The 23,099-nt window shown below is 42.6% G+C and overlaps 1 protein-coding gene across 2 annotated transcripts in view; it reads right to left on the bottom strand.

The window, feature by feature from the left end:
* The window catches only part of Camsap1 (calmodulin regulated spectrin associated protein 1), a 69,986-nt gene that overhangs the window by 30,965 nt on the left and 15,922 nt on the right, over positions 1 to 23,099 (bottom strand). For both annotated transcript variants that reach the window (XM_055600173.1, XM_055600174.1), the window contains exons 2-4: positions 14,416 to 14,678; positions 13,542 to 13,703; positions 181 to 261 (exon numbers count right to left, since the gene is read on the bottom strand). In XM_055600173.1, coding sequence (XP_055456148.1) covers positions 181 to 261; positions 13,542 to 13,703; positions 14,416 to 14,678 — 506 coding nt within the window. The remainder of the gene's footprint in view (positions 1 to 180; positions 262 to 13,541; positions 13,704 to 14,415; positions 14,679 to 23,099) is intronic.

The following is a 23,099-nucleotide window of genomic DNA, read 5'->3' as shown; positions in this document are numbered from 1 at the left end:
GTTGCCCATAGCAACTCCTAACTGGGGCAATGAGAATCAGCCACCAAGAGAATCTAATAGGCCAGCTTACTTGGGTCTATATTAGAAAAATATAGAATGAGCAAGTAGAAATAGACATAATTCTTTAAAACTAGTAACATTAACTTAGTGTGTTTCAAAGAAATTAAATTTACCCGTTACCTTTTGATGAGCAGGACTTTCCAATGGCTGCTGTTTCAATTTAACTTCTTTCTCTGTTATCTCTCTCATTTTAAGATTTACCTAAGACAGAAGAAAATGCATTAAGAAGGCTACTGCTCCCCCTCCATTATATCTCCATTCCACCACCAGGAGATTCCACAGAACCTGCTGGTACTTCTTAAGACACAGATGCCATCAGGCCAATTGTAAAGATGAGGAACAGCTAGATTCTATGTGACTCAAGATCTGCCATGAGTCAGCCTGCTCCCGCGAGGAAACCATTGTGCCTCCAAATGCCTGTGCTAGGCTCTTCACCACTGTGGAATCATGAGGGCCAGACCGCCATTAAACTGTGTACACAGTTGCCTGCTGCCACCCCATAACAATCTACCTAATTTTGGGTCATACCTCCTCTGACGACAGAAAGTCAACAAAAAATAAAATTCAGTTACAAAACCCAAGCTGTAAATCCCTTAAAAATCATAGATTTAAATAATCTCTCTTGAAATTAAGATAGTATCAAATTTGTATTTTATGTTGGACTAATGAGACAATTGAGCAGATAAAGCACTTCTCAATCTAGCCTCGTGACTAGAGTTCAACCTCTGAAACCCACATAAAGGACAGAAGAAGAAACTAAGTTCCAGAGTATCCTGTGACTGCAACACACCTAATGTACTACATGTGCTCACATGCTTGCTCACACACACACAATATAATTTCTTGTATTTGTAAAATAATAGCAAGCTTTGTAAAAATACATATTGATACTTAGAGGAGTGGCTGAAGCAATAGTCAGGCAAAAAATGTGCATTACTGAATGTTTAATTATCAAACAAAAATACAGTGTGAACTCTTTACCTATAGGACATCAAGAAGGCAGAAAATCTTTTCACAGCTAAGATAAAGGGCATGGAGAGACAGCTCAGCAGTTAAAAGCACTTGTCTTGCAGAGGACCCAAGTTTGTTTTCCAGCACTCATGTGGTGGCTCACACCCACTTGTCTCTGCCTCCCACAGGGAAGGGCCACAGGTTCACATGGTTAGTTGGTCTCTACCCATGCATCCATCCATCCATCCATTCTATGTGTGTATGTGTGCTTGTGTTTAGGATGCCACAGTACACTTGTGGAGGTCAGAGGACAACTTGCAGAAATCAGTTCTCTCCTACTACCATGTGGATAGGGATCAAACGCAGGTCATCAGGCTTGGCAGCAAGGACCCCTCTCTGATAAGCCATGTCACCAACCCAACAGTTAAGAGTTTTGAAGGAAAGTAAAGCCACTAGCAAAATCTGGGTGAGATGGCTCATGTCTGTAATCTTAGCACTCAGGAGATAGAAACAGACAGATCAGAAGGTCCTCCTCTGCTACACAGTGAGTTCCAAATCAGTCTTGGATAGATAAGACCTTTCTTTAAAAAAAAAAAAAAAAAAAAAAAAAAAAGAAAAGAAAGCAAAACTACTTAAAAAATAGTTGGGCATGATAGCACATGCCTTAATTCCAGGAGGGAGAGGAAGGTAGATCTCCATTAGGTCAAGACCAACCTGGTCTACAGAGCTAGTTCCAGGACAGCCAGGGCTACACAGAAAAACCCTGTCTTGAAAAAAAAAAACAAAACGAAACTTTTGTACCTAAAATGTAAATTAATTTCAATTTTTTGATAAAATGGGTATCTTAAAGGAAGCTATAAATTACTTTTCAAAATCAAGAAGAATAGCCACGGCAAACCAAAGAACGCATCTGCTATGAAACCACGTGGTCCAGAAAACACAGGTGAGCACAGCAGCACCTGGCACAAGGAGTGGGCCTGAGATGGACAGCAAGGGTGCAGGAGGGGCTAACCATGAGAGTCAGTTCTAACTTTTTAAAAACATTAATTGGGGCAAGAACTGTCATCTCAGCCCCCAAGGCCCACCCTGTAACCAGGAAGCAACATCTTTATCCAAAAAGAGAAACTGCCAACCGCTGTCTATATCGAGCTGTGGCACCTGGAAAAATGTCCAGTTAACAGTCTCTTCCAGGAAAGCAAAGCTCAGCAGATTCATAACCAGTCTATAAAAATTACTATGGGAGGTGCCAGGTGGGAGAGGAATGCAGCTGGAAATGCACAAGTACAGCCAGCTCTCCACATGGGACTAGGGACCCCTGGAAGTCTGAGATACTGCTAGGAACTACATAGGAGTAAAACGGAGCTGGGCAAGACAGTGCACAACATGGTACGACTGCTGAGAGCCTGAGGTCCAGTATAAGCAACATAGTGAGTTCTAGGCCAGCCTAGAGTAATAGCAAAATCCTGTCTCAAAAAAGGGCCGGATTCAGTATAACTCAGTCAGTACAGTGTCCAATATTCACAAGGCCCTAGGTTCAAGTCCCAGCACCAAATAAAACTAGGGCTATAGAGGCAAGAGAATCAGGAGTTCAAGTTCAACCGCAACTATACAGCAATAACCAGCATGAGAACAGTCTGGGATATATGACACCCCATTTCAAAATATAAATATAGGCCAGATGAGGTGACACATACCTTTAATTCCAGCAGCTGAGAGACAGAAGCAGGCAGATCTCTGTGAGTTTGATTAGCCTGGTCTACAGAATGAGTTCCAGGATAACCCGGGTTATAGAGAGAGACCCTGTCTCAATAAACAAAATAAACCAAAAGTAAATTTAAAAAGATTATAAGCTGGAGAGATGACTCAGTGAATCCCCAACACCAGTGTTAAAATGGGGACTGGCAGCCTTACCAGGATACAGAGGAAAACAATGCAGCCACTCCTAATGAGACCTGATAGACTAGGATCAGAAGGAAGGGGAGAAAGACCTCCCCTATCAGTGGACTGGGGGAGGGGCATGGGTGAAGAAGAGGGAAGATGGGTGGGATTGAGAGGGGAGGGGGAGGGAGCTACAGGGGGATGCAAAGTGAATAAATAATAATTAATAAAAATTAAAATTAAAAAAAGAAAAAAACCAAAAATGTAAAAAACAAACAAAAAAAATAAAAAACAACAACAACAAAAAAAAACGGGGGCTGGGTGGAAGCTGGTCGGCAAGATGGCTCATTAAGTAAAAAGACTTGCTACGAAAGCTGACAATCTGATTCAATCCCTCGTATCCACATGATACAGAACCGACTTCCACAAGTGACCTCCACACGGAACAAGCACACATGCACATATACATGGGCAGACAGGTAAAACGTAATTGCTTTTAAAGCAAAGCAAACCATGTGCACCTGTGGCCCCAGCACCATGGGTAGCAAAGAAAAGAACATCACTGTAGGCCAGCCAGCCTAGCCAAAAAATGGTGAATTCCAGGTTCAGTGAGAAACCCTATGTCTTGGGAATGAGAAAAAAAAAAAAGAAAGGAAGAGAACAGACAGACATCTTCCTCTGGTCTCAGTATGTACCTGCACTGAAAATACACACATGCCTCACTCCCACCCCCATGCGCACCCACACGCACTCACACATGCGTGCACACACACACATACACAAATGCCCTTTAAAAAAAGATTACACATCCTTAAAACATCAAGAATCCCTTATCTCTTATCTCTTTGTAGTATGGACATTGCACAGTCACTGTGAACTGTTGGTCCTTCATATCAGGGAGGCCACAAAGCCCTAAAAGCATTGGTCAGCACCAGCCTCCACAGCAACAACCACAGCTAGTACAACCCCCCCCCCCCGCAAAAAAAATTAAAAATAAAAACAAACAAATGACTGTTGAAGATAGAAAGAACATAACCAGGTGGGGTTGCCACAAAATGAATGTGAAAACAATGTCAAAGTCCCAGGAGAAAAACAGATCTCCTACTACCAACAAATAATCTCTCAGGTCACAGTAGCCCCTGGCAACCTAACAATGTAGGTCATAACCTACAGCAACCTTACGAAGTAATGGAGAACTACTACATGCATCCCAAAGAAAGAAAGGAGGGAAGGCTTGGGGAAAAAAAAAAAAGAAATGAAAGAAAAAGATGAAAGCCAGGCACAGTGGCAGGAGCCTATAATCCCAACACTCAGAGAGGCAGAGGCAGGCAGATCTCTGTGAATTTGAAGCCAGCCTGGTCTATAACTCGAGTCCAGAACAGCCAAGGTGTCACAGAAAAATCCTGTCTTGGGGGGGTGGGGGGGGGAGATGAGATAACTAGACATCAGGCCATATGGTAAAATTCAGCCACATGGACAAGCACACTAACCTAACTGGTCTAAACACTCTAATGACAAGGCAGAGAATACCAAATGAATAATTGAGGATCGCAAACTACAGAGTGCTCAAGATCCATTTAAACAGGACAAAGACAGAAGAGTAAAAACAGTGATTATGGTGGTGCACACCTTTAATACCAGTACTCATGAGGCAGAGAAAGGTGGATACTGTGAGTTTGGGGCCAGCCTGGTCTATGAGTAGTAGGCAAACCAGGCTATATAGTGAGATACACAAACACACATATACGCACACATACACATACAAAAGTAAAAAGAAGAAAAGAGGTACAGCATAGGCTCTCCAACACTGCTCACAAAGCAGTTAGAAAAAATACTGGGTTCTAAACACAGGAGCCTCTGGGGACAAGGGCTATGTGTCACTGGTGATCATATAGCTTAAAGACAAGGGATTAATGCATAAAAATGTATAAACACTGATAAAAAGACTTTGAACCTAGGGAGAGCAGAGCTGACAGAATGAACCATGAAACAGACAATGCTGCAGCTCTTGTCCACCTAGAAAACAACCCTTAAAGCCAGGAGCAGGAAGACCAAGTGCAGGTACCACCAGCTGCCAGTGGAACTCAAGTCACTCCAGGAGTAAAGCCACACCACCAAAGAAAGAGAAGAGTAGGGCCGGAGAGATGGCTCTTTTAAAAGCATGTACTGCTCTTGGGAGAATCCAAGTTTGGTTTCTAGTACCCATTAGGGAGGCTCACAACCACCTGTAACTCCAGCTCCAGGAGATCTTGCCCACACCTCTGGCCTCAGTGAACACCTACATTCACATGCACATGCCCTACCCCCACCCCACCATACACTTAATAAAAATATTAAAATAAATCTTAAAAAAGAAAATCCAGCTGGGTGGTGATGGTATACACCTGTAATCCCAGCCTCGGGAGACAGAGACAGGAGGATCTCTGAGTTTGAGGCCAGCCTGGTCTACAGAGTGAGTTCCAGGACAGCCAGGGCAAGAGACAAGACAGCCTGTCTCGAAAAACCAAAGTAAAATACAAAAATGTAATGGAATGAATTTCCTCCAAATACTAAAAATCAAACAAAAGTAATCCACTGATAAAACAAGAAATTACAAATGAATCAAAATATTTAAAGAGAATGATGTAATACAACATACCCAAGAACAATGAGGCGAGGCAAAGCAAAGCACTGCTCAGAGGAAAAGCGCCACCTCACAGCCTCACACATGAGAAGCAACGCAATTTGAATAAACTAGCTTTCTATCTTAACAATGTATGAAGAGAGTGTGTATACTGCTTCAAGAATAGAAACATTTTACTTTTGTTTTTAGTGCTGAAAGTAGAACTGGACAAGCATTTCTGCCACTGTGCTACTTGCCCAGGCACTAGAAACAAGGTTTGTCTACTGTGAGAAGATGAATGCTTGAGATGATGTGCTCACTGCATCTGACCATTACACGGTACTGGAATGTCACATTACACTGCACAAATATGCTCAGTTGCTATGTGTCAATAACAACATTTAAGAGGTGAACATTGAGGCTGACAGGAGAAATGCTGGGAACTCAAAGCCAGCTTGGACTAAAGATTTGGAACCGGTCAATAGATAGATAGATAGATAGACAGACAGACAGACAGACAGACAGATAGATAAGTGGATGGATGGATGGATGGATGGATGGATGAATGGATAAACAAATAAATGTTAAGGTGGAATGAAAACAAAAAGAAAGTAAAATAAATGGGAATAAACAATAATAGTAGAGGGAAAAAATAAACATCAAATAGAAGAGACATATAATATTCTGAAGACAATAAAGTCAGTAAACTAGAAAAAAAAAAAAAAACATGAAAGAAAAAGCCATGATCAGTATCAGGAAACAAAGGCAGGGTCACCACAGACTACAGATACGTTTACCCAAAGAGTAAAAGTCAATAAACTTCATGCTAATAAATCCAACAACTTAAAAATGATGAACTCTGTGAAAGCCACAAATTACCAAAACTAACACAAAATTAGACAGAAAATCTAAACAACTTAAAACGAAATATACATATACAACTCCAGGCCCAGATAACTTCACCAGCAAGTCCAAAGTTTTCAGGATAAATTGAAAACAATCATGTTTGTTCAACTTACTGCACAGGACAGAGAAAGGAAAACACCCCAATATCTTTTGTGAGGCTGTATCACTCTAATATCAAAACAAGAAAAAAATGCATTAAAAGAAAAAACTTGCAGACAACCGTCTGGGTCCCGAGGATCAGCAAAAAAAAAAAAAAAAAAAGCCTTCTTTTACCACTTCTACTCACATTCTACAAGAGGTCCCAGGCAATCCCATTCCAAATGGGAAAAGGGCTTTTTAATTTAACTGTGTTTCTATCAATTAGCAGCAAGCAACTGGAAATAAAACAAACAAACACAAAAAACACCACTTACAACACAGCTCAAAACAATGAAATTCTGAGGATAAATTTAATGAACAAAGTGTGACAATGAACTGCATTCCTCAACAGGGTAACACATCCATGCCCCCAAACTGATCTAGAGTCAGTGTATTCCCACTCAAAATCCCTACATGTGCTTTCTGCAGACACCAAGTTGATTCTAAAATTCATGAGAACATGCAGACAATCTACTAGAGTTAAAACAACTCTCTTTTTAATAGAAAAGAATCCAGTACAAAGACACACATTGTTCAATTTCAAGTCATTATTACAGACTACTGTTTGTATAAACTACAGTCACCTCAAGTTACCATGGGAAGTCACACAGGTCACTGGAGGAAGAGAGTCTAGAGACAGACTCACAGTGCAGCTCAACTGGGTCCCAACAGAGACACTGCCACAGTAACATTCAGAAGAAAGGAAGGAAAGGAAAAAGGAAAGGGGAAAGGAGGAAGGAAGGAAGGAAGGAAGGAAGGAAGGAAGGAAGGAAGGAAGGAAGGAAGGAAGGAAGGAAGGAAGATCGATCTCTATCGGGAGTCTCTTAACTGCTCTCTGTGCAAAAAGCAGGACTTCATCCCTTCCCTGCCTCGTATACAGTGAATACATTCAAGGTGAATCAGAAAGCTCAAGGAAGAACACAGACCACCAAACCACTAGGATGAAGAAAGGGAGCAAATCTTTGAAGTCTTGGGGCAGGGCAGAAATCTCTTAGCAAGAAAGAATGTAAACTAGGCTTCAAATCCCAGAAACCTTTGCTTCAGCACAGCAATTGCTAAGAAAGGGTAAAAAGACAAGACTAAGAGAATAAAGTCACAACATATAATCCTAACAAAGTACATACCTGTTCTTAAAACTAGACTAAGACAAAGAACCCAATTAAAAACTGGTTTAAACCAAGAATATTACTTACTTGTAATCACACATTCAAGAGACTGAGAAAGAAAGACCAAAAGTTTAAAGCCAGCCTAAGCTTCAGAGTTCCAAGGCAGCTTCAGCTACAAAGTAAGACTCTATTTCAAGCACACACACACACACACACACACACACACACAAAAAAAAAGAAAGATAAATAAAAGTTGTGTAAAATATTTAAACAAGAACTTGCAAAAAATAAAAAAAAAAAATCAGAGAAATACATAAGATTCTACTACACAAATGGCTCCAAATCGAAGACCAACTGATCAAGTATGAATAACAGAGCCAAAAGATCCTACCCTGCCCCTGAATTTAGAAATGTCTTCATTCTGGCAGTTTTTTCTAAACACTTAACCAAATGCTAGATGTGGAACAGGCTTTTAGTCCCAGCACTTGGTGAGTTCAAGGACAGCCTGGTCTACATAGTAAGACCCTGTCAAAACAAACAAACAAAAACACTCACTTATCTGACCCAACAATTCTGCTAAGCACTCACTCAAAGATATCGAGTATCAGCAATGCAGAGATACATCCAAATGTCCCAGCAGCTTCATTCAAAACAGACAAAAACAGCCAGGCATAGTGTGGTATACACCTTTAATCCCAACACTAAGGCAGGCAGATCAATGTGAGTTTGAGGCCAGCCTGGTCTACAAAGTGAGTCTAGAACAGTCAGGGATACATAGAAAAATTCTGTCCCAAACACCCCTAGCACTCCCCACCACCAAAAAAAGAAAAAAAAAAAAAAAAAAAAAGACAAAAACTGGAAAGTACTCAGATGTCCATCAAAACGTGAAAGACAAATCACGGTACAATCATATAAAGAAATTCTACAAGGCATAAACAGGACCAAACTACTTATAGATACATCTGGTTCAGTGAAAAGAACAAAGTACAAGAACATTTTAAGCAAAACTTGGATGGAGCAAATCTAATCCCATTAAGAGAGCAGATGGGTATGAGCCTGCGTCTAAGGTAGGGGATCACTGCAAAGGAGCACAAGGCAGCATTCTGAAATGACAGAAAAGCTGTTGACTGTGGTGGCTGTTAAGAGACTATTACCACTTCTTAAAACGCAAGGAACCATCTCCACATGTGGCATGTAAGCTATGTTTCAGCAGAGTGGGTTTTAAACCAAGTTATCAGTAAAACCTTGGAGAAGATAACACAGCAGGAGAAGTGCTTGCTGTGCTGCATGAAGACCCAAGTTCAGATCCTCAGCGCCCACAAAACAAGACAAAATAAAACAAAACAAAAAAAAAAAAAAAAAAAAAAAAACCCTCTGGACACTTGAGATGGAGATAAGATGACCTAAGTAAGACTTGCTGGCCAGGCAGGTTAGCCAATTAGGAAGCTCAACAACGTTCAGTTTGAGTTCCTGGTTAAAAAACCTGGGTGGCAAATGACATAAAGTACCTTGGTGTAACCCTAACCAAGGAAGTCAAAGACTTGTATGAAAAAAATTTCAAGTCTCTGAAGAAAGAATTAGAGGAAGATATGAGAAGATGGAAAGATCTCCCATGCTCATGGCTTGGCAGGATTAACATAGTAAAAATGGCCATCTTACCAAAAGCAATCTACAGATTTAATGCAATTCCCATCAAATTGCCAACACGATTCTTTACAGACCTGGAAAGAAAAATTCTCAACTTCGTATGGAATAACAAGAAATCCAGAATTGCTAAAACAATCCTCTACAATAAAAGATCTTCTGGAGGTATCTCCATCCCTGATCTCAAGCTGTACTATAGAGCAACAGTTATAAAAACTGCATGGTACTGGCATAGAAACAGAATGGTGGATCAATGGAATCGAACAGAAGACCCAGAAATAAACCCACACACTTACGGACATCTGATTTTTGACAAAGATGCCAAAACCATACAATGGAAAAAAGATAGCATCTTCAACAAATGGTGCTGGTCCAACTGGATGTCTACATGTAGAAAAATGAAAATAGATCCATACTTATCACCCTGCACAAAACTGAAGTCCAAGTGGATCAAAGACCTCAACATAAAACCAGACACATTAAATCGGCTAGAAAAAAAAGTGGGGAATACCCTAGAACTCATTGGTACAGGAGAAAACTTCCTGAACAGAACACCAACAGAACAGGCTCTAAGAGCAACAATCAATAAATGGGACCTCATGAAATTGAAAAGCTTCTGTAAAGCAAAGGACACCATCATCAAAACAAAGCGACTGCCTACAGATTGGGAAAGAATCATCACCAACCCTTTATCTGACAGATGACTTATATCCAATATATATAAAGAACTAAACAAGTTGAAAAGCAATAAACCAAGTAATCCACTTAAAAAATGGGGAACAGAGCTAAAGAGAGAATTCTCTGTAGAGGAATATCGAATGGCAGAGAAGCACTTAAAGAAATGCTCAACCTCGTTAGCCATTAGGGAAATGCAAATCAAAACAACCCTGAGATTTCACCTTACACCCATCAGAATGGCCAAGATGAAAAACTCAAGGGACAACATATGCTGGAGAGGTTGTGGAGAAAGGGGAACCCTTCTCCACTGCTGGTGGGAATGTAAACTGGTACAACCACTCTGGAAAGCAATCTGGCGCTTTCTCAGACAACTAGGAATAGCGCTTCCTCAAGATCCAGCCATACCACTCCTAGGCATATACCCAAAAGAGGCACAAGTACACAAAAAGGACATTTGCTCAACCATGTTTGTAGCAGCTTTATTTGTAATAGCCAGAAGCTGGAAACAACCCAGATGCCCCTCAACTGAAGAATGGATGCAGAAACTGTGGTACATCTATACAATGGAGTATTACTCAGCAATGAAAAACAAGGAAATCATGAAATCTGCAGGTAAATGGTGGGACCTGGAAAGGATCATCCTGAGTGAGTTGGCCCAGAAGCAAAAAGACACGCATGGTATATACTCACTCATATAAACATACAATATAGAATAAACCCACTAAAATCTGTACATCTAAACAAACTAAGCAAAAGAGAGGACCCTAACTAAAATGTTCAATCCCCATCCTGAAAGGCAAAGAGGATGGACATCAGAAGAAAAAGAAAATAGGAAACAACCTCGGAACCTGCTACAGAGGGCCTCTGAAAGCCAGAAGAAAAGAGGAAACAACCTTGAAACCTGCCACAGAGGGCCTCTGAAAGCTTCTGCAGTATAGACTGTCAAAGCAGATGCTGAGCCTGATGGCCAACTGATGGGCAGAGTGAATGGAATTTTATGTAAGAAGTGGGAAATAGTAAGAGCTGGAGGGGACGGGAACTCCACAAGGAGCAACAGAACAAGATAATTTGAACACAGGGAACTTCCCAGAAAATCATACTCCAACCAAGGACTATTCATGGAGATGACCTGGAACCCCTGCACAGGTGTAGCCCATGTCAGTTCAGTGTCCAAGTGGGTTACATAGTAATGGGAAGAGGGACTGCCTCTGACATAATCTGATTGGCCTGCTTGTTGATCACTTCCCCCTGGGGGGGGGGGGGCAGCCTTACCAGCCCACAGTAGAGGACAATGCAGCCACTTTTGATGAGAACTGATAGACTAAGATCAGAAAGAAGAGGAGAACCTCCCCTATCAGTGGACTTGGGGAGTGGCATGCATGCAGAAAGGGGAGGGAGGGTGGGATCGGGAGGGGAGGAGGGAGGGGCTTATGGGGGGGATACAAAATGAATAAAGTATAATTAATAAAAAATTAAAAAAAAAAAAACCTGGGTGGCAAAAGACGATTTTTGACCTCTTGTACTCACACCAGCGCACATATACACACATATAAATATATACATGCATATAACACACACACATACACCAAAAAGTTAAAAGAGCATCAAAAAAATGGGCCACAGTGCAACTCAGAGCACCTAGGAGATAAAGAGAACCTAAATGATTACCAGAGATGATTCAGGTCACCCCAGCAGAGAGAACTAAATAAATACTAACTGCTGTAGTCTGGTGCCAGACTATCCAGGATACTCAATCATAGCAGTGATGGTACTCTGGAAAAAGGCTGAACTGTCTACAACTCAAGCCAGGGAGAAAAAAGGACTACAGGATGGCAGAAATGCAGGCAAACTAGGCTTCCACTATCTAAGCTAGGGGAGAACAGGGTCCCAGAGGAACGCTACAAGGAAAGAGAAGCTCAGTACACTACCGAGAACTCAATGCCATAGATTGTGAGGCCCCAGCAAAGTTATGTAGAGGACTTTTAAGAACACAGGAATGTAGTAAAGGAAAACAGCTTCGCTTTGCTGACTGCAGAGTGAGGAGAACATTTAGCCAGAAGCATACCCTGCATCTGATGACTCTGACCAGGGAAGAGCCCACAGTCTAGCAACCACCAGAGAAGCCACAGCAGGGAAAACAGTAAATAAGGACTATAAGTTGCTGTGGAAATGCTAAGGAAATAGTAAACCATAAAATACAAATATTAAGTAAGAAAAAAGAAACATTTATGAAAACTGAAACAAGAAAAACAAAGTGAGGTCCTAGAATGGTATCAAGGAACAGTAATTTGAAGTGAAGTGCCAACATGTATGTGTTCCAAGACCAAGGGATTGAGAGCTATGTGAGCAGTGGGCATCATTTGTCACAATCCCAAATTAGCACATATGTCTTCGCGTGACAAGTCGGAAGACAAAAAATACAGTATATTTACTAGAAACATGGATGTAGCCTGACATGACAGTATGTATCTGTATGCTCCAGGACTTGGAGGCAGGAGAATCAAGAATTCAAAGTCATCCTCAATTACATAGCAAGTTTAAGGCCAACCTGGCTATGTTTCTCAAAAACAGTAATACAAGGGGAGGGGAGGTTGCTCAGTAGGTAAAGTACCAAAGTTCAAATCCCCCAAAACTGTTTTTGTTAGTTTCTATTGCTATAATAAAACACCATGACCAAAAGTAACTTGTGAAGGAAATGATTTATTTCATCTTACACTTCCAGGTAACAGTACTGAAGGACACTGAAGGACGTCAGGGCAGAAACTCAAGTAAGGAAAGAACCTGGAAGCAAGAACTAAAGTAGAGGCCATGAAGACATGCTACCTACTGGCCAGCATTCCTTGGCTTGCTCAGCCTGCTTTCTTATAGCGCCCCAGGACTACCAGCCCAGGGATGGCACCACCCATAAATGGGCAGGGCCCTCCCACATCAATCACCAATCGAAAAGATATGCTACAGGCTCATCCACTGGCCAATATAGTGGGGGTATTTTTTTCAAGGAAGGGTCTTTCTTCTAAAATGACTCTAGCTTGTGCCAAGATGCCCTAAAAGTAGCCAGCACAGCCTGTAAACTCAAACACAGTAGCAATCTCAGTGCTCCTACAACAACATGGGACATAGAGAACCAAAGACCTTGTCTCAAACAAGGTAGAAGGCAAGGACCAGCACTTGAGACCTTCCTCCACAATGGCATGTGCACACCTGTACTCCCACATGAACACATATGTACATACAGGTAACACACTGACAGACAAACAAATACAGGAATACACAAGAGACCTGACTCTTTCCCCAATAATTATCAGTAAAGATCATAAACAAGCACTATATTTAAGCACCTAAGATAAAAATGAAACCTCATTAGCTCTAACAACACACACATGCACATTTCCACATACAAACCCATCCTACTCAACTCTCAGTGCTCAGGAATAAGGGCTGTCTACTAATCTATTGGAACACCTGGTAGTATACAGTATCATGCAGTCCCAAATGACAGGCTCTAGTGGCCAAGTCCCAGCATGGGGAACAAGAAACAGGCAGCTCTCAATCAGGAAGAGAGCAAGACAGGCACTTACCTTATTGATCCAGAATACCATGGCATCCTCGAGGTCATAGGGAAGTTCTTTTGAGGCGCTGAATGTAGAAAAGCGCTTAACACTGGCCACCACCTTTTCAATGCTGATCATCTCCACAGTATAGGCCATCATCAAGGCATCGACCATTGCCATGTGGGCACTCTGGGGACAGAGGCAGCAATCAGCACCCTACACGTCTTGCAGGTCCCAATGCAATAAAACTTTCTGCCTTGGCTTCCTTACAAAGAACAGCACTGGCTGGGGCCTGTCCATCCCTAGCACTGTTCCAGCCTGTAGTAGTGGCCCAGGGTCCTCATCTCTTGACAGTAGACTAAAGGTTTCCTCTGTAACCCTAGAAAAGCTGTAGGAAGAGTCTGCCCCCTTTCTCTGCCTCCAAAGGCTCTGGCATGGCACCAGGGTCTTCCTCCATATCACACCCTACCTTCAGTCTCTTCAGAACTTTCTCTTCACCCACATGTCAAACCTTCAACTGAGTGAAAAAAGAAACGGCATGTAAAATGCCAGAAAACAAGCTAACAAAAGCAATGCAAGGACATACTTGGCTAGATGCCAGGCTGATCTGAAGAGACACAACCTCTGAGGACAGGGCAACTTATTCTGGCTAGTGCAGCCACCAACAGGAAGGCTATGCAGTGGTGTGCCCTACTACACCTACATCTTCACACCTTATTGTATTACAGTGAGAAGAAGAGCCAAAATCAAGCTGATCTTTCTAGAATTATGATATTCTTTAAAATAAAGGCATGCCATTAAGGACCACCAATGCACATGGACAGTCCTTACTGTCACCTAATGGGAGGGTATGGAGTCATGCCTGCTCAGCCAAGGGAAGAAATGCCTGTCAGATACTCACCATCTTAATAGGTGCCTGGCTGAGGTCAGCATCTGTCACAGGGGTATCATCACTCTCCATCACATAGATGCCCTTTCGGGACAGGGCCTGGATAACAGACTGGTGTCCTTGTAAGGTAGCCACCTGATCCCCTTTTAGGATGAGGCTGCAGACACGGCAATACAGCTCACTTGACAGAAGAAGCTTGATGACAGGTGGCTTAATGTGCTCCTGCTCATACTGGTCGATGTAAAACGGGTCTCTGAGATCCTCAGGGATGTTGTCTATGGTAGGAGAGAGCACTGGGTGAGTAGACATGCATAGTCCAGCCTTGAACATCACACAAAGGAGCATCTTCCAGAACAACGCCAGTCCGAGTGCAGCCCGCTGACCAGGTGACAATCAACACACAAAGGTTTGAGGGCCAACTGACAACCTCATTAGCATCTGCACAACAGAAGCAGAATGAGGCATTCTGTAATGCCACCATCACCTGAATGATGGTGGGACACTAGCACAAAATTCCAGGAGTGTTGGTGGGCTCAAAGGAAACCAAGATGCCATGGGGCTAGGATGATGCAGTATCTAGTGAGCCTAAAGAAGGGACTGAGACACAATGGCATTAGTTCTGGGGAGGAAGCTCTGCGTGTCTTTCCAACCAAAGTCAAGGTAAAGGTAACAGCAGAGATTAAACAGCCTCCTCTTTAGTGGGTCAAATCTGGTGCCACTGTAACAAAGGAACAATTTGCAGGTAAATGGTGGGAACTGGAAAAGATCATCCTGAGTGAGGTATCCCAGAAGCAAAAACACACACAAGGTATTTACTTACTCATAAGTGGATATTAGACACATAATATAGGATACACCTACTAAAATCTGGACACCTAAAGAAACTAATCAAGAAGGAGGACTGACTAAATGCTCAAACCCCATTTAGCAAGGCAAAGAGTATGAACATCATAAGAAGGCGAAAACAGAGAACAGTACCACAGAGGGGCAGGCCTACCACAGAGGGCCTCTGAAAGGCTCTACCTTACCGGGTATCAAAGCAGATGCTGAGACTTATGGCCAACCTTTGGGCAGAGTGCAGGGAATTTCATGAAAGAAGTAGGAAATAATAAGACCTGGAGAGGACAGGAGCTCCACAAGGAGAGCAACAGAACTAAAAAATCTGGGCACAGGGGTCTTTTCTGAGACTGATACTCTAACCAAAGACCACTGATGGAGATAAACTAGAACCCCTGCACAGATGTTGCCCATGGTAGTTCAGTGTCCAAGTGGGTTCCATAGTAATGGGAACAGGGACTGTCTCTGACATGAACTGATTGGCCTGCTCTTTGATCACCTCCCCCTGAGGGGGGAGCAACCTTACCAGGCCACAGAGGAAGACAGTGCAGCTACTCCTGATGAGACCTGATAGACTAGGATCAGAAGAAGAGGAAGACCTCCCTATGAGTGACATATGTGGAGAAGGGGGAGGGAGGATAGGTTTGGAAGGGGAGGAGGGAGGGGACCACGAGGGGATACAAAGGGAATAAAGTGTAATTAATTAAAATTAAAATTAAAAAATGGAAAGAAAAAAACACAACAGAACAATGCAACCAGATTTCACTTATCTTTGGTTCAGGCAGGGTACTGTTTAATCACAATTCTACTGAATCAGGAGTAATAACTAATGTGCCCACATTACAGACAAGAAAACTGAGACAAAGGAAAAGGATGCAGTATGTCCAATGTCACAGGAGACAGGAACAAACTACAATCTGGTCTCCCATACACTCACTGCCTACAGCAGACTCATCACCAGGGGACCAAATGTGCTACAACTGATTCTGTGCCCTCTTTGCACTGCCTTGGGCTTGTAAAATATCAACAGCTATCCTTTGTAGACGGCACAAAAGTCCTGAAGAAGAATTTCATTCCTTTACCCAGGGCCCCAGACCTCTGGCATCTCTGTATCCCTAACTGCAGAGAATGGAGAATTAAGTCTTTTCAAACATCCTCACTTTCAGAAGAGTTCAGAAAGCTTCCATTATCAAAAAGGGCTGCTGAAGAAAACCCACCACAACCAGCCTTCAAATAAACAGGTAGAAACATATTAGAGGATGCTAACCCATCCCAAAAATCAGTGGCCATTTGTACTGGCTAGTTTTATGTCAACTTGACACAAGCTAAAGTCATCTGAGAAAAGGGAACCTCAATTAAAAAAATGCCTCCATTAGATCAGGCTATAGAAAAAGACTCTAGGATGTTTTCTTTTCTTCTCCCTCCTCTCTATTGAGACCCCCCTTCTCCGGGTCTCAATAGCTCTAGCTGTCCTGGAACTCACTATGTAGATGGCTGGCTCACTATGTAGACCTAGCTAGCCTTGAACTAACAGATATCCACCTGCCTCTGCCTCCCCAGTGCTAGAATTGAAGGCCCAGCCCATTTCTTTAAATCAGTCATTGATTAGCCCACTGTGGGTAGTGCCACCCCTGAGCAGGTAGTCCTGGGTTCTGTAAGAAACAGGCTGAGCAAGCCATATGGAGAAAGCCAGCGAGCAGCACCCCTCCACATTCTCTGCATCAGCTCCTGCCTCCAGGTCCCTGCCTTTTTGAGTTCCTGTCCCGACTTCTTAAAATGATGAACAGTAATGTGAAAGTATAAGCCAAGTAAACCCTTTCCTTCCTCTCCAACTTGCTTTTGGTCATGGTGCTTCATCAGGGCAATAGTGACCCTAACTAGGACACGATCCAAACTGTTCTATGGCCCTATCCCAGGTATAGACACCACAGTAAGAAAAAGTCAGCTATTCAGGGACTACCTCCTCCTGCTCCAGCATCCTCTCTCTTATTCTGCTAAGTACTATTTTTGGAGACGCAAATTTAATTACGAGTCTTGGATACTTGTTATTGTTCCACAATCTTTTTTTAAAATTTTGTTTATGGTTGTATGTACATATGAGGGGGTGCATATACGTCACTGCATGAGTGTGACAGACAGAGGACAACTGTGGAGTTGGCTCTCTCCTTCCACTTTTTACATGGGATCCACAGCTGGAGCACCCTTACCCACTGAGCCATCTTCCCAGCCATGCCCCACAGTCTCTAAATTTCATTTTTGATTCTTATTTCTTAACAACATTGGCAGAGTTTACACAGCACTTTTGTTCTGAAGCACTATTGTGCATATAGCATTTGGTCACTACAGCAACCCAATTAGTAAACAGAGCTGAGCACTAGTGCCAATACGGAAAGCTTGGTGGATGTCAAGTCCCAAACGTGATGACTATATTGGGTAGCCTCCTATTTTGAAGCCATCTACAGTTCTAACACTAAGCAGAATATTCCAGTAGTGAAGGAATGGACCTTGGGCATTCCACATAAGAAGGCCTCTGTTTGTCTTGGCAGATGGTTGCGAAAAAGAGCTGTAATGCCATGTGAGCAAGACAAAAAGGGGAGAGGAGCCACACCACACGCAAGAGTGACAAATCCCATGGACCAGAGCTGAGATGTACAGAGCATATAAGCAGGAAACTATAGAATCTGGTTCTGAACTGGTAAAAATCAAGCAAGGTTCTGAGCTAGGGAGGCCCAAGTCCCAAATTTGTTTCGCTGCCAGGAAAAAAAAAAAAAAAAAAAACCACCAGAGTCACCCTAAGCCTGCACCTTCTTTAAGTTCCTAGTAGCAGCACCTCATGACCAGGGCTCCCAGCAAGAGCTACCCTTTGCCTAATTTCCAGCCTATAACTTCCTACATGTTCAAAAGTTCCAAGAACACATGTTTACTTCACCCCTGGGGTGAAGATATCTTCTAATATCTTCAGCCACTTTAAGACACTTGAAAAACCATGGATGTATACCTATCCCAGTATGTATACTAGCCTCTAGTATACTAGTCACTTCTTCTGAACTACCGATATGACAGTCCCATGTGATATCGGGAACAACTCAAACCATATTTGCTGGTCTGCACCACTCTTCCCTCTCACCTGGATAACCTGTAAATGGAACCAGTTATCCAGTTCCTCTCTAAGAGCAGAACAGCACAGCTGAGGAGGGACCCCCCCAGAGTGTCACTCTGTTGCAGGAAAGGAAATGGTGGAACACCACAGAAGGGCAACCAAGAGCTGGCCTTTGACAGATACACAGAAGCTCTAGGGAGGATACTATAGACACAATATAAAGACATAAGCAGCCTGAACTTGGAAGCTAGCAAGACAAGAATAAGCAGCCAGGCCAAATGTCCAAGTAGAAAGGTCTCCCTGGGCCACTTGCAAATAATCCACCTGAAGTGGTTCATGTCATCGGCACATTCAATCTTATTATAATTCATGACAGTGAACCAGAATTGTAGGTAGACAATAATCCTAGATCCAGTGGGTCTACCACAACCTATGAGCTTCCTCCAATTCAGCCAAAGGGTGCTACAGCCCACTCAGCAACAGAACCTTTTCCTCTTGGCTCTGCAGGGCAAAAACTGTTCTCATCTTAGAAAGGGAACCTCGCTCCTCCCAGTCTACCAGAGCAGTGACTGTTCCTAGACAATACTCAGCTCAATCCATATCTATGCTTGTACACATCTGTTCTTCTAATATCTAGCAGTCAATAGTTGTTCTTAGGACAACATAGAGCTAGAGAGATGACTCAATGGTTAAAAATACATATTGCTCTTGCAGAAGACCCAAGACTGACTCCCAAACGCCATGTCCGGCAGGTTATAACTACTTGCCTGTTAAGTTCCAATACTCTTTCTGGCCTTCACAGGCAATATATTTACATGCACAACAAACCCCCCCACACACACACACAAGTTTAAAATAATAATGATGATAACAAAATATTTTAAAAAAACAATACAAAGGGCATTTTTAAATGCCTTCTAAATCTGTTTCAGGTGAATTATCCACAAAAGACAAAGACAGTAGTTTACAAATCATTAATTCAACAATTACTGAGTACCTGCATGAACCAGGAAATGCATGAACATACTGGGCCACCAAAAGAAGGTGGAAGGCCATCACCCTCAGCAAAGACTCCGAGACAGCAAAGAGGACACAAAACAGCAGGCAACTTCCATGACAAGGAGCATCACACTGGAGTGTACACAGAGCCCCCAGCTTAGGCAAACAAGAAAAAAAAACACGATAATGACTCTCGTCAGACAATTTTAAGAAACAACACAGTTCAGAACTGAGTAGGAAAAATAAACTTGATGCTTCACTAATTTGTTCAACAGGTTCTTAGCTGAGCAAATACTACATGTAACTGTGCCTTCGGCAGGACTGTCAGTAGGTTTATGTATTCTGGAAGCACAGAAAAGGATAAATTGGAACAGGCTGAGTTAGGAGATAATGGAAGGAAGAGGAGACAAGGAAATAATGTTCGCTGCTGTTTCCTGCACAGAGAGTAGAAGACAGGCCTGGAGACCAGCCAGGCACAGGACAGGATCTGTTACTAATTTAGGAGCTGTGACCCAGAAGATGACCATGGCATTAAAAGGAGCTCCATTATTGACATATGGCTAAAGGGGAGCATTCTGAAGAGGCTGGCATGTGGGGATTTTATACCACCACAAAAAGATAGTGCCCAGGGGGCTGAGTCATCCAGCATGAGGGCACAGTGAAAATGGAAGCTGGGCAGACAGACTGATAAATCACCCATGCTAGGCTGGCAAGAAAAACAATTCAAAGGAACTAAGTGGTGACCAGGAGAGACTGGAATTGTAAGGTTGCCCTTACTCTACCCAAACACACCAGAGAGAGCCACCAAATCCAACATGCCTCAGCAGCACCACGGACAAGCACAGCAAGGGAAAGAAGGTTCCACGGCCTCTCTGTATAGTGGAGCCTTAGGTCTGCAGGCTTGGCTTCTAGTCAGACACCAGGAGGGTGACCTCAGAGAATGGGGAAGGATTCCAAGAAAGAAGAGAAGGAATGTCAAATGTGTGTACAATGTCTTGGCCACCTCAAGAAACCCACTGGCTAAAATTCACTGTAACCAGAAAGGCAACAACTGTAAAAATTCAACATAGCAGCAGATGATGGCATCAGCTACATCAGGTATGTGGCATATGCCTATAATATGGACTAGGGGCTAAGACAAGAGGATCATGGTGAGTCCAAGGACAGCTCAGGAAGCCCAGGAAGCCTAGCAAACCCTAAAATAATCAAACTCAAACAGAGGCTCAGGTACACACAGAAAGCCAGTCACAGAAATGATAGCACAGCTAGAAACTAGCTGGCTATGGATGACACCCAAGGCAAAAAAGTGAAAGTACTTTTAATAAAGAAAGAAAAAGTGATAGACTAGAAAAAAACAAAATAGAAATTCTGGAACAACAACAAAAATATATGTGTATATATTTGAAACTGGTTCAAATATTTATATATGTATTTTAATTTATTTATTGCATTTATATAATATATATATTATACTTAAATAATGTGTGTACTTAAATACATTGTGTGTATATATTTAATACAATATATACATGTGTGTGTGTGTGTGTGTATATATATATATATATATATACACACACATACATACACACACACATACAATGATTGAACCAGTTTCATTATCTGAACTGTTGGAAACAGATTAAGATTAGACACTTGAGCCAGGCGTGGTGGCACACGCCTTTAATCCCAGCACTCCAGAAGCAGAGGCAGGTAGATCCCTGAGTTCCCAGCCTGGTCTACAGAGTAAGTTCCAGGACAGCCAGGGCTACACAGAAAAACCCTGTCTCAAAGAACAATAACAAAAAGATTGGACACTTGAGAGGTGAAGATGCCTAGAAATTAAGTATGCACAATCAACAGTGAGACAATGAGGAGAAGGCAGGGAGGCAAGTGGCAGAAGGATGTTTAAGCAGACCCAGCAGAGAATTCTCCAATACTTGTAAAATTTATGAAACTACTAAAAATGCCAGCAAGACTAAAAAAGGAACTCCACATCACACCAACAGAATCCAAAGGCAAAACACTTTTCAATATGCCAGAGAGGGTTCCTGGTCAGACCAGGCCAGCAGACCATCCCAGCTTGCTTCTTTTATGCAGAATCAGCCACAAACCCTGAAACACATTAAGCATAGGGAACTAGAAATTGAAGAGGCTTGGACCTCACACTGTAGGACCAGAGTACAGTGTCACACCCTCACCAAGGGCAGGACTGATATTTGCTGATTCCCGGTACAACTAGCAAAACAAGCAAGGCAGGCGGTTTCTGGGCTAGGGAAGATGGAGGGGGATGGATCCACAGGAGGTCCCACTAACAAGAAAGCAGAAGGGAACATAGGGATGCTGTGGGGCAGGCAAAGGTACTCTTCTTCCCTTTCCAGCCTAAGATACTTTCCCCAAAGCCAAAGCCACCACACACCAGGGAACAACAAACTAAGGTCTCACCAAAAGCACCGAACAGAGAAGATGCTCTCCCTCCCTGCTGACCATGAAATTCCTCTCCCCACACAGCTGGGGACTCCAGTAAAGGGAATCAAGTTGTTAGCACAGGTTTGGAGGTATAAATTCTGGTCCCTGGCATCCCCAGCAAGCCACCTTGGCCACCTGTTCTCAATACATCAATAAATGACAGTAAGGAACAGAAAAGGTTCAGTAACCCCTAAGTCCATCTTCAGGGTACTGACATGAAATTTAGGCTTAAAGAAAAAGCATACATAATTAAGCAATCCTGGTCAAGGAGTGGTCCTGCCTACCACTAACCAATCACAGTTCTGTCCTATAAAGTGGGTTAATAGTTGTCAGAACTGTGTGAACTCTTTCTGGGAGACAGAGGTGGCCAACTATAACCAGCAGTCTTGTAGGCAGAGTTCCACCTACCCAGCCTGGAAAATTCCTCTTGCCCTTAAAAAGCAGCAAGGACACCCACTCCTGTCATGAGTAGACTGAACCAGGAGCTTAGGGCTGGGGCACAGGACCTACTAGAAGCACAGCCAATACTGACGCTCAAAGTTGCAAGCAAACCCAACAGGAGACTGGCTGCTAAAAATAGGGTCTGAGAGCCCTGGCTCTTACTGTAACAAACAAGATGATGAAGGACGAATCTGAAATCACCACACAACTAAGATGACCAGATGACACACTCCAAGATGCACCACATGTTAAAACATCTTTGGCATCTGAAAGTAGCCAGCACAAAAAAATTACAGGAGCTAGAAACTCTGAAACAAGCTAAAAACACTTAGCAAAGAAAGTTTCTTTTAAACCACTAAATATAAAAATGAAAAGCAGAGCGACAGATATTTAGAAACTCACTGGACAGGCTGGACAGCAGGTGACAATGACAGAAGACGGAATTGCTGGCATTAAGGTTAAAGCAACAGCATCCATCTAATCTGAAGCACAGGCAGAAGATGGAGAGGAAATGAGGAAGAACACACAGGGCACTGTGGAAGAGGTGTTGAAAAGTGGCAGGGAGAGCACTGAGCAAAATAATGGCTCAAAACCTACCAAGTCAGTGAAAGACACCAACCTACTAATTTTAAGACATTGAGCAAACCATAAGTCAAGAAAACCCAAACGAATCTGAGCTAAGACATACATTCAAACTTCTAAAGCTATAAACAAAAAAAAAAGCACATTTGCTCGGAGGAATTCCCAGTCCAATGACAGTGGGACTCTCTCATTTGAAGCTGTGGTGTCAACATGTAAAGGGGCTTACAGCCAACCCTGATGACCTTAATTTCATCTCCAGAACCCACCATTA

This window comes from Psammomys obesus, unplaced genomic scaffold (assembly GCF_907164565.1).
Source record: "Psammomys obesus unplaced genomic scaffold, mPsaObe1.curated_primary_1811, whole genome shotgun sequence".
Taxonomy (NCBI): Eukaryota; Metazoa; Chordata; class Mammalia; order Rodentia; family Muridae; genus Psammomys; species Psammomys obesus.
This window is presented reverse-complemented; position numbering and strand designations above follow the sequence as displayed.